The sequence below is a fragment of the Cimex lectularius genome, unplaced genomic scaffold (genome assembly GCF_000648675.2).
Source record: "Cimex lectularius strain Harlan isolate CLEC.00 unplaced genomic scaffold, Clec_2.1 scaffold152, whole genome shotgun sequence".
Taxonomy (NCBI): Eukaryota; Metazoa; Arthropoda; class Insecta; order Hemiptera; family Cimicidae; genus Cimex; species Cimex lectularius.
Window position 1 is genome coordinate 285,223 of NW_019392749.1, and position 17,161 is coordinate 302,383.

At 30.0% G+C, this 17,161-nt stretch overlaps 1 protein-coding gene across 7 annotated transcripts in view; it reads right to left on the bottom strand.

The window, feature by feature from the left end:
* The window catches only part of LOC106672628 (copper-transporting ATPase 1), a 40,577-nt gene extending 24,117 nt beyond the window's left edge, over positions 1–16,460 (bottom strand). For 4 of the 7 annotated variants that reach the window (XM_024227208.1, XM_024227210.1, XM_024227211.1 and 1 more), the window contains exons 1-2: positions 843–973; positions 621–741 (exon numbers count right to left, since the gene is read on the bottom strand). In XM_024227208.1, coding sequence (XP_024082976.1) covers positions 621–741; positions 843–904 — 183 coding nt within the window. In that variant the 5' untranslated portion in view covers positions 905–973. Of the gene's footprint in view, positions 1–620; positions 742–842; positions 974–6,070; positions 6,176–16,203 lie in introns of those variants that run through there. The other 3 variants (XM_024227209.1, XM_024227212.1, XM_024227213.1) reach the window with 3 other exon arrangements.
* Between the last annotated feature and the right edge of the window lie 701 nt (positions 16,461–17,161).

The window sequence follows — 17,161 nt, forward strand, 5'->3', positions numbered from 1 at the left end:
TAGACACTTTGATGCATGAACACATCACAATTTATTACATTTACAGATGGCTAGTGAAGTAAGGTGGTTATGCAGCTATTGTTATTAATGATATATATTTTTTTATATGGTCCCATTAATTTGTAGTAATTTAACAGTTTGAATTGTTAAAATTGAGAATGAAGGAAGGTATCGGTTGCCATATTTCATTGGATTGTGGTCATTGACTTTTTTCACATGCCTTTTAAACAAATTTCCGTATGATAATCTTCGAAACTATCAAATGTTCCATAAGGTCTGGAAAACCTCCAGCCATTTTGAAAAAAAAATTGGTCTGTATACAATACGTTCACACTAAAATATAGTAATACTGCAAAGCCACCATTTCTAGTCCTCCAACTCCAATGGGAGACATTATTCTCCAATTTGTTGCCTGAATATTATTTGTACATTTATTTGTCTTTCTGTTGCCTACCTCGTGTCCAGATATAATTTCAGAATCAAAAATATTTTACCCCTAGTGTGATCACAGAATAAGTTCATGGTTCAATTACAAAATAAGTTTTGTTAAAAATTATGGTTATTATATTATTTAGTGAATTATAATTATTATTATTATTTGCATTAGAATGAAATAGTACCTTAATAGATATTACACCATTCTTTTTTCCAATTGTTCCTTCTATACTTTTGACACAAGAGTGGCAAGTCATTCCCTCAACCAGAATAACAATTTCCATTTCTTCCTCATCCTGCTCATCACTAAAACACAGAAGCAAAAAATAATTAATTGTGTTTAATTTTAATTTTTTAACTAATGGTAAATGTGGGAGGAAAATAATAGTGGTAACGTGTTAGTTTACCTGTCAAAGTAAGAACTAGAATAAATACTTAAGTCATCCAGTAATGGTTTATTTTCTTCCATTGTGGATTGTCTACTTAAAGTTAAAAAGATCAATGAGAAAGAAAATATGAATTATATTACACAACCGTTCGGTAGGGATAAAACATAGATAATGGCCTTAGTCAGATAAAAGATTAAAATTGTCTCAGAAGCTGATATCAAATTTCTTAATATTGTCAATAAAACTGTTATTCCCTAAAAATTGTATTGAACAGTCGGAGATTATTTCTTATCATTAAACAATGTTTTGAGAAGTGCTATTCAATGATGCTTTCACTGTTAGAGTTTAATCTGCAATAGAGAATAGATGTGTACAAAAACTTTTATTATGTAAGTTAACATAGGGAAAAAGTTCATAAAACACAATATAGTGCAATTGTGTTGAAATTACTTGTTATTAACTCAATAACCAACTCCTACGTGCAAGAGATAAAACTATTAAGGAAAACCGGTAGCAAAGAACATTATTTTTGTTAATAAAACAAATAATTTGTAAACATGAAAAACTGGACTGATAACGGCAGTCGAATAAATATTAATTAGATCTGTGAATTTCAAACACAAATAATTACTTTGTAAATACCAAGCTGTTGTACTGCTGTACAAAGGATAGATAGATATTATAAGAATTGAATCTTACAAAGCATAAAAATGTCACCACCAACACGATATTAAACAATTGTTATTTTATTGTTGAATGTTTCACTTTTTCAAATTCAGATGGTTGGTGGAAAAGTGACTTTTAAATTTTAAGTTTTTAAAGTTTCCTTGACAAAAAACCTTTTTATTTATTTTGTACATTTCATGTTGGTTGGCCCATCCTCAGAACCTTAAAAAATCAACACAACAAAATAAGCATTTACGAATGTGTATGTGCAAATCAAACAATTAGCGTGATCCAACCAATCTTTTTTTTTTAACAGAACCTAATAAACAAAAAAAAATTCTTTACCAAGGAACACTTGGGTAAACACAGTGAGGATAGGCAGACTAAATGATCGGAAATGATCAAACTGTTCATCACTCTGCAGATCCAAATAAGGAAATCTCACAATTATATTTAGTAAAACCTACAATTTAGTCGTTAGTAACAAATATTTTGGTCTGCTTAAACTTGCTAGTTCGGTCTACCATTTCTATATTTCGTCATCTTCAGTGTTCAGGGAAGAATTCTCAAAATTTAATCAAATGCTGTGGAATATATATATATATGGTACTGTTTTGTATAAGTACTTAATATATATATTAAGTACTTATACAAAACAGTACTTTATCAAAAGAAGTGGTACTTCAATTATCAAAATGCTTTTCCATCAATTTATATGCAATAAATTTCAAGGGCTCTAGTATATTATTGAACTGTTCAGCATGACAACTATAAGTATTGATAGGAAAAAAAAATTTACGACCCTAGTGGTTGATCGCAAAATAATAATAATAATGAAATTTAAAAAAAAAATCAGGAGACTGGTGGCCATGTGGTTAGGGTATACAAGGGGTATTTGCCACGCTAGCAGTTCTAGGTTTGAATTCTAGTCTATGGCTTTTTAATTGATAATAGCATAAAAAAATTATTGTACATTGGTTTCACTCCTCTTCCTGCAACAGCCAATTGGTGTTGGATGTTAAATCATCTTGCCTGTCAAGAATTGCTTTACTTTTTTTATATTATAATACAAAAATGTATGTATAATATTAATAATTTTATCATTATTTTAAAATTTCCTCTGATATATTCTAAGGTACATCATATTTACGTTTTATTGAAGGCCCTGTAAACAATGAAAAACATGGGCTATAAAATAATTTATCAATCAAGGTCAATTCCTGGAGATAAACTGTATAAATATAGGAATAAAGGAGAATAATCATTAGGTAATGAGAAACGTCTTAAGGAATTATTGGCATTGTATACTAGTACCTTACTCAAACATCTATAAACAAGAAAATGCAAGAGAATAAATCCAGAACATAATTTTCCAATGCATAACTACTCACTAGTGGTTAAATTATACCACGATAATCTCAGCCCAATTATTATCTTTTGAATGCTTTGGTCAGACACATTTCCTTTCTGATATCTTCTGAGAATATCGAATAACTGAAAACCAAACCAAACTAAACTTCATATTTGAACTTGCTTGCATTATCTGGTCCTTTAACACTGCCAACAACATGATTAATAAAATGGTGCAAACACCATCAACACTGACAATGTCCTACATAGTTTTGGCTTCAATAATTTGACAATCATACATACCAGTAAAACCTTTGCCACAGAGAGATATTACTCTAAGATACTTATTTACATATCATTCGCTTAGTTAAGATGGTTGAGTAGTCAATATTAAACCTATTATATAACTAACCTAATGAGGGTCAATGGGGTACTGAATACCTTCGCCTTCGGCCCTCTCACATTATATTTTCAATAAATACATCCATTCACAACATGCACTAGGGACATAAAACTATCATTACTATGTACAATAAACTATGTAGGTCAGGTTCTTGCAGGACAGGACAAAACCACAAGCAAGATCTTACTAAGTAGCCGCTGGCAAGGCTATGGAGGTTGATTAACAACCTGAAGCTGGCCAGTGAATTATAAAACACAGGGGAGCACATTAGATCTACTCAGGTTGAGGTGAAGAAGGCCTTAGGCTGCCCCTTTTATCCCTAACCCTGTCCCTATATACAATAAAACGACTATTTTCTCCAAGAATTGGAACAGTGGACCAAGACATATGCTGCTTTGCTCAAGCACAATTCTCAATTTGGTGGCATTCCTAGGCGCTCCCTATGTAGAGCCATGGAATTCCACACTTTAATTACATAGGACACATTGAACAACATGCTGGACATATTGCAGGTTTTGGCCCAAAAGTATCTGTCTACCTCGCATGGCCTATTCTTAATCGGGTAAGGAAAATCCTTCTTGTACAAATCAGGTCCACAGGGGGCCACTTATCGACAATGCTCTTGAAACGTGAGAGCTTCTATGTCGATTAGGCTCGCCGATGCTACTTTCTTTAAATCATTTTATTGCATATTTAGCATCAGGCAGTTAAATCACATTGCTTAAATCCAGAGGTTGAGACATCCAGCCTTAGCCACCACATCCACTTTTTGGTTGTCCTCTAGACCTTTTTATTTTAATTGTTTATTTTATTGTGATTTTTAACAAAAGTCAAACTAAGTTGCTTTAATGACAATATTTTTTTAATCTCTATCTTTAATCTTTAATAATAATAATAATAATAATAATTTTTCCTTGGACGTTAATGCTTAATGCTTCTTCACAGAAGTCTTCCCCATCTTGAGAAGTATTTATTCCATTTGGACCTTTAATTATTATATTGTTTCTTCTAATGTGACTGCTAGAAGATCTAGCCTCCTGCTATTTTGTTGGTTCTCTTTCCTTAGGCTTTTCCACATCTGCTTTTAATGTTTTGTTTTCTTCTTTTAAGTCTTTAATGTGACTCTTTAGTTCTTCAATGTCTTCCTTTTTTGCCAAGTTCATTGTTTCTGCAACTGCAGTGACTTGTTTGATCAATTCCTGATTCTCCATTACTTAACCTGAAATTCAGCAAGATCAGGGGAAAATCTCATTCTTTAGGTGTAGGTTTTCTGGGTTCTGGTGTTTGGTTGCCTTTATTAATTATTATAAAGTATAATTATTAATTATTACAAACACAACACTTTCTGGTTCTCCTGCTGGCACACTATTTTTCAAATATTCCATCCCTCATAATGTGAACATAAATAGTATACCCAAATGGAATATTATTTTTTACTTTCTCCTTACAACAATGAGTACTCACATTGAGAGAAATCTGTGAGGCTTGCTCTGGTATCCACTAGCGTTTTTTGTTATACAGGGCTCTTGTTAATTCTGTTTCTCACTGTATGATATTAAGAATATACAAATATTGGCTGGAAAATAATCTATTCAGATTTGATTGATTATGTGAAGGAGATTCCGTGAAGCTCAGTTTTATAACATTTTTAGCAATGAAGTCTGAAGTTAGTTATAATTACTTGTTCAGTCTAACTCTTTGCCTAATGGACTGCTAATGGTAATGGCAACAACTTGACTGAGTCCAGTCAGTACGCACACCTAAGTGACCTACAGTGGGTATTTAAAATGAAATGTGAACTGCTTTGGCTAAATTACACCCCCTGGTATTTATGTAACTCTAAGGTCAGAGAGGATGTGTTCCATTTCATTGCACAATGTACAATCTTAAATGAAATACGTATACTCTACCTAGGCAGCAGTTCCCTTTCCCGAGACCAATTAATTAACAAGTTAAACAAAGGACAAACTTCACTTGTCGGATTTTGTAGACACTCATGCCAATACAAGATATTTTTACATCAATGAAATGAATATTTAGTGCTTTTACAATTTAATTTCAACTTGTTTTCTTTATAATTGTTCTTATTTTATTTATTCACATTTTCAGTTTTTTTTCTCTTTCCTTAATTTAAGTTCTTAGGTAGTTTTTTTTCCAATCCACATTTTGTATTATTCTGCACTTTTGTTGCCCATTTATGTTTTCATTCACCAATGGCAGACGGAATTTTCCATGCCGTAATGGTATGTATTTAATTGTACATTATTGGATTATAACAAATAATGTGCATTGTTATTATAATTTTAAAAATTTGTTGTTTCTCTACATTTTTCTATTTCCTAGAATTTACATTTACTAATTTGTAATTATACAATTTTAAAAAATTAAGAGTGATCTTAATTGGATTTTTTTTTGCTTTATATAAAACTAGTGATGAAGCAAAAGTACTCATAATAAAAGTGTTTTCGTACTATAAACCTAACAAATATGTTAGTCACTTCAAATATAATTGCTTTTGATTATTGTCAGCCTATTCTAGTTCGGTTACAGATAAAATAAAATACAAAAACAAATAATAATACGATTTCTTCTGTCGGATCTATGGAATCATATACAAAATACGCAGAATATATTACATGATTAAGTAAAACGAAATAATTCGGGCAATATATTGCTTAAATCGTTTTCCAGCAGTCGGACCCCTATGCCGTAAATTTACTTTAAATTATATATTATGTAATGTTTATAACTTTTCTTTTTTTTGCAATAAAAGATGTTATTATTATTTTCGTTCATTCGTTTATGAATTGTGTGCTTTTTTTGCTACCTGAGCGGTAAAAGTTGCCACTGGACCATTTTGAAGACCTACCGACTTTTAAAACAACGAAATACACGAACGTATAGAGGCACGCTTCCTCTTAAGAAATGACATTACACTACCACATTTTTAAGAATTATACACACTATTAGAACACGGTGAGTGTAATTTTCAGAGACTTTCGGTACCTTTCACTATTCGTAGTGGGGAGAATGGAAGAGAGAGTGAGAGTCACGCACGGATACATTCATTAATTCTGCAAGAACAATCACCTATTTAAACCGAATAATCTAGATTCTTCAAAAGCTTTATTTAAAACAAATGTAATTTACCCGTTAAAGTTGGTAAAAGTTGAGTTATTTCACAACAAATTGCTTATCGAAGTTTTATTGACAGATTTAACCGTTTGTTTGATCTACACACATTTCATCCTCATCATTACTAAGGAAAATGCATTATAATTCTCTTGACTAATCTATCATGTTCTAAAACGAAAATATAATGCTATTTTAATATTTCATTTTCATATTCATTTTTTTTTTGCTATTGTAATATTTGTATTAAAATATGTGATATGTGCTTAAGAAGTAATCCAAGGGTAATATAATTTTCTTTATAAAAAAAAATCAAATAAAAAATAAATAAATAAAAAGCTTTCTTTATAATTTTAATATATTCTATGCTATTTTAATATTTGTATTAAGATATGTGCTTAAGTAGTAATCCAGAGGTAATATAATTTTCTTAATAAAAAAAAAAAAAAAAAAAAAAAATTCTTTGTATCAATTCAATTCTTTGTAATTTTTAATTCAGTTATTTGATTAAAAGGAAATGATAACATGTTCTATGCTATTTTAATATTTGCATTAAGATATGAGCATAGTAGTAATCCAGGGATAATACAATTTTCTTTTTAAAAAACGTTGATTTCTTTGTAATTTTTAATTCAGTTATTTGATTAAAACAAAATTATAACATGTTCTATGTTATTTTAATATTTCCATTAAGATATGGGCCTTAGCAGTAATCCAGGGATAATATAATTTTCTTTAAAAAAATATTGCTATTAATTCAGTTGTTTGATTAAAACGAAACAATAGCAAGTTCTATGCTATTTTAATATTTATACAAAGAATAATTTTTTTGTACAATATGTTCAAAAAAAAAGTTTTATTTAAAATTTTAATTCAGTATTTTATTAAAACAAAATTAGGACATATTCTATGCTATTTTAATATTAATTAATCTTTATGTAAGGTATTGGTTGAGATAAAAAACCCCTTGGAATTCTGAAGATAGTCTTTATAGCCCCCTATCTTCAAATAAATTAAACTACCATGAAATATCTGGCTTCTTTCAACCTTAATAATTAGTTTTTTCAATTAATTAGCATTTTTAAGTAAGGTTTTAGTTGAAAAGTAAATGTTCGTGTCACGAGCGGAATTCGAACCAACGACCTTCGGTTCAATATGCCACTGCTCTAACCATTTGAGTTATCGTGTCTTAATAATTAGCATGTTTTTAAGGTAAAGCATTATTTGTCCAACAAAACTACAAATTTTATGTCTTTTTGAGAGTCAAATTTTAATTTAATGTCAAAGTGTCAAAAAACTTCTATAAAAAGCCAACGGTATCTTGAAGAAGAGCACTTATCATTTGTCTTCCTTTTTTTCCCTTTTGAAAAGGCTTTCTAGGTGAATGTTATTGGAACAGAGCAGAAACTTGTTGATTTTTTTTCTCCAACTTATATTTAATTTTTAATTGAAATTAATTAAATGAACAAACTCTTTAAGTGTTCTAAATTGTGAGATTTTTCAAAGGTCTGTAAACTTGTAATTATGTTACACATTTACTAGCATTAGCAGTACTAAAAATTCACACCAGTATCCCCCAAAATTAGAACAGGGGACCCAAATATTTATTGCCAAGCTCAACATAATCCCCATATCTTGTGGCATTCCTGCTAGGTCTCTATATTGAGCCCAGGAATGACATCCTTTAATTGGCCATGCAATCTTTCTTTGTCCCATAGTGGTCACATTTGCAGGCTTTGAGCCAAAAGTAAGTGTCTGCGACAATCTCATATGTTCTATTTTTAGCCAAGTGAAGATAATCCTTCTTCTATTATTCAGAGCTTCTCTACAAGTCCTGACAATCATGCTTTCCTTTTAATCATATTTTTTATTGCATTTTTAGTGTCATCAATAAATGTAATTTGGCCTGGAGTATTGAACATCTTGGCCTTACCTGCCTTGTCCTTCTTTTTGTTGTCTATTTTTCTATTTTAGTTATTATTTATATTTATTTCTTTAGAATGCACATATAATAAAGTGCTATGTTTATTAGTTTTATAATAATTGCTTATCCATTAATTTTTCAAATTATATAATGTGTTTTGTGTTATTTTTAAATGAAATTTGTTAGATTGACACATAAAATGTGTGAAATATGAAAAATAATATAATATTAATCCATCCTTATAAGATATAATAATTATTATATAATCAAATAACTGAATTAATAATTTCAAAGAAAGCCACTTTTTTTCAAGCCCATAATCTAATCCAAATATTAAAATAGCCATTAGAGTTTGTGGTCCAATTGACCAAATAACTTATTTTAATTAATTAATCTTTATATAAGGTATTGGTTGTGATAAAAAAGGCAGTGTCATGAGCAGGATTCGAACCCACGATCTTCGGCTAGATACGCTGCTGCCCTACCACTTCAGCAATCGTGACTTCAATCCTCCCAGACACCAACTTACCATCCTAACCCACCTTTCGAATTTTCCCTTCTTTTTGCCATTTTTATGTCATGAGATTTATGACCTATTGTAGATATGCAAAAGAACAAGTTCAGTCAAGTGTCTGTGTTGTCAATCGAGAAGGGCACACTTGAGGAAAGAAGGTGGGAAGAATGAGTATGTATGTGTTAAAATGAAGTGTTCATTTTTTATAATTTTTTAAAAATATTTTTATTGTCATAAAAAATTACCGTTTTCCACATTAATAGCTTATCTAAGAAAGTCTTAGATAATTCAATAAAGTAGGATAATTCCTATCAATTTTCTACTTATTTTTCTATCAATCATTAAGCTCTTCTAATTAAATGAATTTAAACATATTTAAACATAATCTGTAGGATCAGTAATGCAATGTTACAATTGAATTAATAAAATTCATCAAATCGCCATTTAATAATCCCCCTTACAATACATTTTCATATAAATTCAAAGACAAAAATTATCCCATAAAGCATCCACATAAAGGGCACTCATATTTTGTTGTTTATTTCAAACTATATTTTTATCGTTGTATTAATTACAATGTAATTATTTTAATGTACACGAAATTAAATGAGATCAGAAATTCAGAAGTCTCTTTTAGTGTCTATTTAGATCCAAATTTAACTAACAATTTATTCTATCACTAAGTGATTTTCCAATATTTTGGTGAATTTTCTTTCAAACCATCATAATTAAATAATTTTTATTACAACTCATGAATTTATGATCTCATTTAATTTGGTTTTCAATAAAATAAGTATATTAAACTTAATATAACAATAAAACTGCATACATATAGTTTGAAATAAACAACAAAACAAATGTCCAATTTCTTTTCTTCTTCTTCTTAGTATATTATGTAGATGGTGGTGGTGACCGAGTTGTAAGTGCATCTGTTTGTCATATTTGTTGTCCTGGGTTCAAATCCCAACATTGCATTGTAAATTTATATGAAAATTATTGTAAAGAATAAAAGGCTTCCAAAGAGTCTATGATACCGAAAACTTGTAGTTGAATCATGTATCTATGAATGAACTGGGTGGGTGATGAGCCAGGTGGCTAATACAAATGTTAACATTTTGTAGTATAGATATTGAATTTACATTTGTTTGTGTTTAAATTAATGGCTAGTACAGTGTAATTTGTGTTTACTTTATACATTTATAATTATTTGTTTAGAATTACTACTAATACTGAATACTGCTTAAAATAGTGAAATGTAATACTGTGAATACAACATAGAATGGACAGGTTGCTGATCTTGTTCACTGTAAACTCAATTCTTAATTTCATTACACTTAAAACCATAAGTTTCAATATTTTAGTAGATTAATCTTTTCATTTAAGGTTTGGGTTGAAATGAAAAAGTTAGTGTCACGAGCGGAATTCAAGCCCACGACCTTCAGCTCAATACACCGCTGCTCTAACCACTTGAGTTATCGTGACTTCGATCCACTCAGACACTGACTCCCCATCTCAATCTACAACCTTTCAAATTTTCCCTCCTTTTTGCCATTTTTCAACCAAAACCTTACATAAAAAGATTAATTAATTGAAACAAGTAATTTGGTCAACCAGACCACTAAATATAATGGATTGTAGTAATGTTCATTTTTGTTAACCTTGTAAATGATTTAAAAAAAATTCAGAATCCTGATGAAGGGTGTATGTTCTTCAACAGCATAATGAAGGAACTGAGTGATTTTGTTTCTTTCAAATTGGCCTCCTTATTTTTTTACATAAAATTATAACTAGGTACTTTAATTAGCTTGTGACTCTTTACTATTGTCATAGAGTCATTACTTTTGAAAATCTCTGTATAACCAATCTTCACACTTCCCACTCCTTGTATCTATTAAATTAAGGCAGGACTCATTACATTTTGAATTTTGTACCATACACTTAAGATTGTTAAACTTTTAAGTGTAAGACAAAATTATTAATTAAAGTTAAAACTGTCACGTAGATGCAGGTGTAAAAATATTTTGCCTTGAAAGAAAAAGAAAATCTCAAAGCAGTTGTAGGTCAAGAACGTGAATGATAAGATCAGACTTTTTTTTACAATTTTAGTTTTATTAGTGAATAAAAATATCACCAACTATAGTTTAGTTCATTTTTTAGTTTAAAAAAAATATACAATAACAATTTCATTAAATAGTCCAATTAATATGGTCAATTATGACCACTAAACTGGATTAATTTCATGAAAGTTTAGAATGGCCAGAAGACATGTATGGGGAAAATTATTTCATTATTTATAATCCCCGTTAAAATAATTAAAAACATAATAACGTGAATTGAGCAAAATGCCAAACAAACAGCAATCAATGATGTTACATATTTGAAATATTTTTTTTTTTCAATTGTGGTGACTTCCTTTTGAGGGCTGTAGGGTGAACCTGTAGTTCAGTCATATTTGTTTTACATGAGTTTGTACAGTATAAAGTTTAAGTTTGTATTTGTATTTTTATTAAAAAATAAATAAATAATTAAAAAAATTCATTTTGATTGGGTACCGAAACACATTAGGAAGATTTTTTAAAAATTAACCATTATCACAGTAATTATCTTAGCAGTTAAGTCAATGACCTTAATTAGTCATAAATAGAACCTCGATTTATATTCAATAAAAATATGCACTAATAAAATCTCAAATAAGCAATATTATATGCAGTAAAAATATTAAAATACAGAGCATGAATAGCATGAATGTCAAAGACAACACCCGACTAACAATTAACTTTTTCAACAACAACATTTTGATTATTTTTTCTATTTTTATGTAAAGTAGGTTGAGATGAAAAGTTAGTGCCATGAACAGAACTTGAACCCATGACCCCGACCCCCCGGCTTTATATCCTGGTGCTCTGCCACTTTAGCTATTGTGACTTTAGTCCATGAGACACCAATTCCTCCTCTCAATCAATTATTCTTTTTACTTTATTAATATTTAATGAATGTAAGATTTAATTAATTTTCCCGAACTCAGTCAATCCGGTGATTTTGTCAGGGATTTTTTGTAATTTATCTTTTAATATAATTCCTACATTGCCGGGGATTTTACTAATTTCTGTTTTGCTTTGAAAGGAAAAATCCAACACTATTTGAGAAAAATTTCCACTTTTGGCATCTTTTAGGTTTACAAAGTTGAAAATATGAAACAAGATTGAAACTGATTATTTTTGAGTTTTAAATTAGGTATATTATTACCATATGTATTATAATAACAGTATGCATCTTAGATCTTAGATCAATACATCTTAAGAAAAAGCCTTAATTTAAAAAAAAATAGTAATAATTTTTAAAAAAGTAATAATTGGTATATACATATCACAACCCGACTGCTTTAGAAGTAATTTTTCAGGAAAGGCAAAAACTGCACCTAGAAGATTTGGAAATAGGGGCCTTAAAAAAGATGCCAATCGTTTCATGACACTACAATTGTGTTAGATTGTTTACATTGTTTTTTTCTGGTTTTTTTTTTTTTCTGAGACCTACATCACACCAGACCGTATCTCACAATTTTTGAATAATTGTTTACATTTTTGCTCCTGCAAGTTAACTAAAATCCTAATTAAATTTTAGGCTCTCGTTTTTTCCTCTCATGTTCTTAATAGCATAATTTATTTTTATTTTTTCAATAACCAAAAATGTAACAAAATTGTAATATCCTTCAAATATCCAAATTTATGCAATATTCTTCAAAAATGCAAAATGATACAGAATAAAATCTGAACCATTGTACCACAAAGGTATGATTCAGATAAACATGTGATCACCATGTTCATAAACTGGGCTCTACTCATACATAATAAAATCCTAGGTTTTTAAATTAGTTAATTTCTTTTTAATGGCCTTAGCTTTGAAATATATTAGATTTATATTTTATGATATACTGTTGTGAGGGAAGGGTAGGAAAAAAAGGACAGGGGCGACAGTGGGAATTGAACCCTATTGGTTGTTTTTGTACAATTGAATAAGTTAAAAAAAAAGAAGTGTGAAGCCCATGTCAGAATTTCACCACATTTTTATCTTGCCAATGTGTTACAAATTTAAATGAAAATACACTAGCCCACCACTGATTACGGCAAAAGGTACCATAGTAGAGTGCTTAGGCAGACCAAATTGATAGGAAACAACCTCGCTACAAATTATTTAATATTAATAAATTTGTTATTATATATATTATATTATATAATCATGCTTTAGTAATTAATTTTAAAAATCTAAACTATTTTCAATATGAATGATACATTTACAGAAATAGCTTATTGGTTTAATTTAAATAACATAAACTACTCTACTAATTATTACTGAGAGAAAAAAAAACTGTTGGTAAAATTCGAAATTAATGAAAGCAAATCTATAGAAGTCATTTACCAATGTAAATTGACATAAATAACTTTACGCAGTTAATTTTATTTTATTTAACCAGTAATAAAAAACATGATTAAAATAAAGTGGCATTGTCGGTGGGCAGGGAGAGCACTGCTTCAAGAGTACAGTCGATATGTGGGCCTTGGAGGACTTCTCTTAGAAAAAAGGTCATCTTCACCTATATAATGTGCAGGTTGGTACATGGACACTTACTATTGGGCCAAAACCCACGTATGTGTACGGCATGCAGAGAAAGGTTGCTTGATGTGTCCCACTTAATTGAAGGACGCAATTCCTTAGCTCCATACAGAGAGGGTTAGGAATGCCACCCTATATCAGAATTGTGCATGAGCACAGAAGCAAATATCTGAGTCCCCTGTTCCATTTATTGGAGGATGCAGGGTTTGTTTTGAATATATTTAAGAGTGAGTGGGAATGTGAATGGATTTAGGAACTGATTATGTTGGAAGGTGAAATGACATAACTGTTGGAAGCCCCGGGAGCCTTACCTCAGTATATGGACTGTCAACACCCTATTATAAATTACAAAAACTGGAATTCCCGGAGGACTGCAAGGTAGGTTGAAATATGGATAGATATACAAAATGATAAAGATAACATAAATAAATAAATCAACTAAAATATACAAAGCAACGCTCAAATAATGCTTTCCTACAATGCAATAATAAACAGTAAGTTTTATTCAAAAATTTTTCCTTGGGGAATGATAAAATAATTTCTGATGAGTTCATTTTTTTACATATCACGACGTGAGATAACAAAGTGACATGTAAACAGATTATGAATCATGCGCTTTCTAAAAAATTTGTTTTTTGTTCTATAATAATTGATTTTGAAAGAAAAAATATTTAATTTTTTCTAATACCCAATAGAAAACTTTACTTACATATTCACTGAATGAAATGGTATTAACGAATATTTAAAATTGTTGTATTTATCCTGTTGGAATCTAATGGCCCTCATTATACTCATCCAGAAATAGACTATTCTTTGAAAAACTGGTTCTAATGAGAACATTTTCACCCTGACATGGCAATGTAATGGGTTAAAAATGCCTACGATAAAAGTTGGAATGTGTAATTATTTAAATGAATTCATATAGCTGATAACTCCTTTGTAAAATAAGCTTGTAAACTCAATGAGAATTTTCACTTTCTTGTTTATTTGTTACTTTTGCTTTTGTACTCTAGGCCTTTTTAAAAAATAAGTAAATATGAAAAAAGTTTGAAACCTGATACAAGGGAAAATAATTTTAATGGTGCAATAAATAAAAATGTTTCCATGAAAGGTTCATTGCTTAATGATGAACGGATCGTATGAGTCAACTCTTCATCATTTTAATACTGTTAAGCATGACACTTGGTCATTTTTATGTTCTCTACTTTACATAAAATAGGAATAACAGCATAAAACAATAATGGCAATGGCAAATATAAGAATCTTTAATAAAATCTTGTTCTTTTTTTAATTGAATTTTTAATTGGAATAATTAATATGGTCAAGAATGGCCACTAAACAAATATAGATTATCTAATAATTAGAATTAATAAATAATAAAACCCTGGCGTTATTTTATTTTTTGAATAATTGAATAAATCTCGAAAAGTGAAGTACAGTATGTCGCCAGAAGACCCCACATAGTTTCCCAACCTGTATACCCAGCAGATTTAAAAATATCAATTTCAAACATGGCAAAAGAAGAATGGAAAAACCACTGGGCCCGAAAAATAAAAATAACCCTGCAAAACTGTGGCAGATTAAGAAAGACGGGACCACAGAGAACGGGCTTTTTAAAAAAGAAAAGGCCAAACTGACAACACTGCGCATAGGTCGTACAAGAATAATTCACAGGCTCCTTGTGGAAGGAAAGCCACTGTGTTATACAAGGATAAAATAATGGCTGAGCATCTTTTTAATTATAGAAGGCTTGACATACATGGTCTTAAGGTACGGCAGCAGTCACAGATCGTTGTTCCGGTACTTCAGGGCTATAGGAATTTTTAAATGTACATAGAGGTTTATGTGTATTTGTGTTGTGTTTATGTTAATTTATTGGAATGAATATAATTTATTAGCATGAAAGGAAGAGGTGCTAATGCCACCCCAAAGAATATTGAGTACTTTGGGGTGAGTGTGTGACGTCTGGAAAGAAAAGTAAGTATTAGCGACCATGAAGTGGGGTCAACCCTGCTCTGAGGAATATTGATTCTCTGGGGGAGTGACTATGATCAGACTTCTATGTTTGTATAGGGTGATGATGTATATGTATTATTTGTACAGTGTCTAATCTATACTTGACAACCTGAGGTACAAACAAGAGCCTAGCATTTTAACATATCGACTTAGTCTTCATACAAAAGCAGAGAATCAGTAACAGATCAAGACACTTAAATGGATGCAGATTGAAAAATACATGTGAAGACCAAGACAGGAAAAGAAGTACAAATACGAGGGGGTTGGCGAGGACCTCACCTGTATATCGACCCACTAAACTACCCAAATTATTTATTTCAACACACAAGGCAATTATCTTAAGTTCCAAATAAGAAATGTGAAAGACAATAAAAATAGGTTGCTTATGATATTTTGTTGCTTAACAGTTACGCCCTTGACTGGGTAGACACTACTTATCATTGTTAAACTGTATTAATTCCGGCAGATTACTAACTTGTTTTTCTTCCTTGTCCTTGTACTGTTGTACATTTACATGTACTTAATTTTAAAAACATATCTTAAAAATTATTAGTAAGTACAAATCGAAAAATTAAATCAGGGGAAATAATTACTTATCTAAACAAGATAAAACAAAATAAGTTCATTAAACTTCCAAATACAATTGAATTCCTAACAGTACAGTACATCATACTTTCTTATTTTTATATGCTGTACTGCTTAATGCAATAACAATAAAAACAGTAATTGCAAATATAATAATCATTAAAAAAATATATCTTACCTTTCATTTTTAATTGGACATGGAGACAAATTAGGAAGATCAAAAGAATCAACAGTTGCCATTGTCGCAGTTATTGGTTCAGCAACTAGCTCAAAGTCAAGTCGATTTACTTATAATTAATCATTATTATCAATTAATTTCGAAATTAAAATTTATTACTGAAAATTTGTGATTTACAAAAACTACAACTATTTAAATTTCTGTCTTAATGTAACAATGATTTAACCTCTGCTTTGTTATCTCTTATCATAGCAATAACAAGTATGCATTGTAATGGCGGTAAAGAAGGCTAACTTTTAACTGGCAAGGCTGCATCATTATCTTACATTCTTTTATTACATAATAAATATTTTTAATTTGTTTTGCAAAAACAGCATGCTTATTACGTGATCTATCGTTAATTCATTTTTTTTACAAACAAGGCAAATAAATCTATCATTTAAAAAAAATATTCTCTTGAGTTTTATTAATGTTTCACTACACTGAACTATTTTAGTGGCAAATGTTAAAAATTTGGATAAAACAATCCAGAAAAAATTGGCACACTGAATGTTTTATATTTTTTTTATGTATTTGCCTTTTCAGTAATTTTAACGTTTATATTTTTTATAAAAAGATTTGGGGTGTGAAAACAAAAAGAATAATTTAAAAAAATCCCTTTTGCGTGTGAAGGTGAACATAAAACAATATAAATTGAATTTGAAAATCTTTAATAGGGTGTTACCTACTCTCTCTTATTACACGTCTTATCTTCTTGGCATGCTCATAATTGTTTAACCAAATCTCAAGCAATTTCATCCCAAATCTCAACTAACGTTAACTTTCAGCTCACTAAAGTCGTAGGAGGGTTATTTCTTCGTTTTTCCCCAACATCCAAGTTTGTCTCGAATGTTCACAAAGCCAGATCAGGTCAGCTAGCCCACTGGGCACTCTCAACACGACAGACAAGAATGATCTC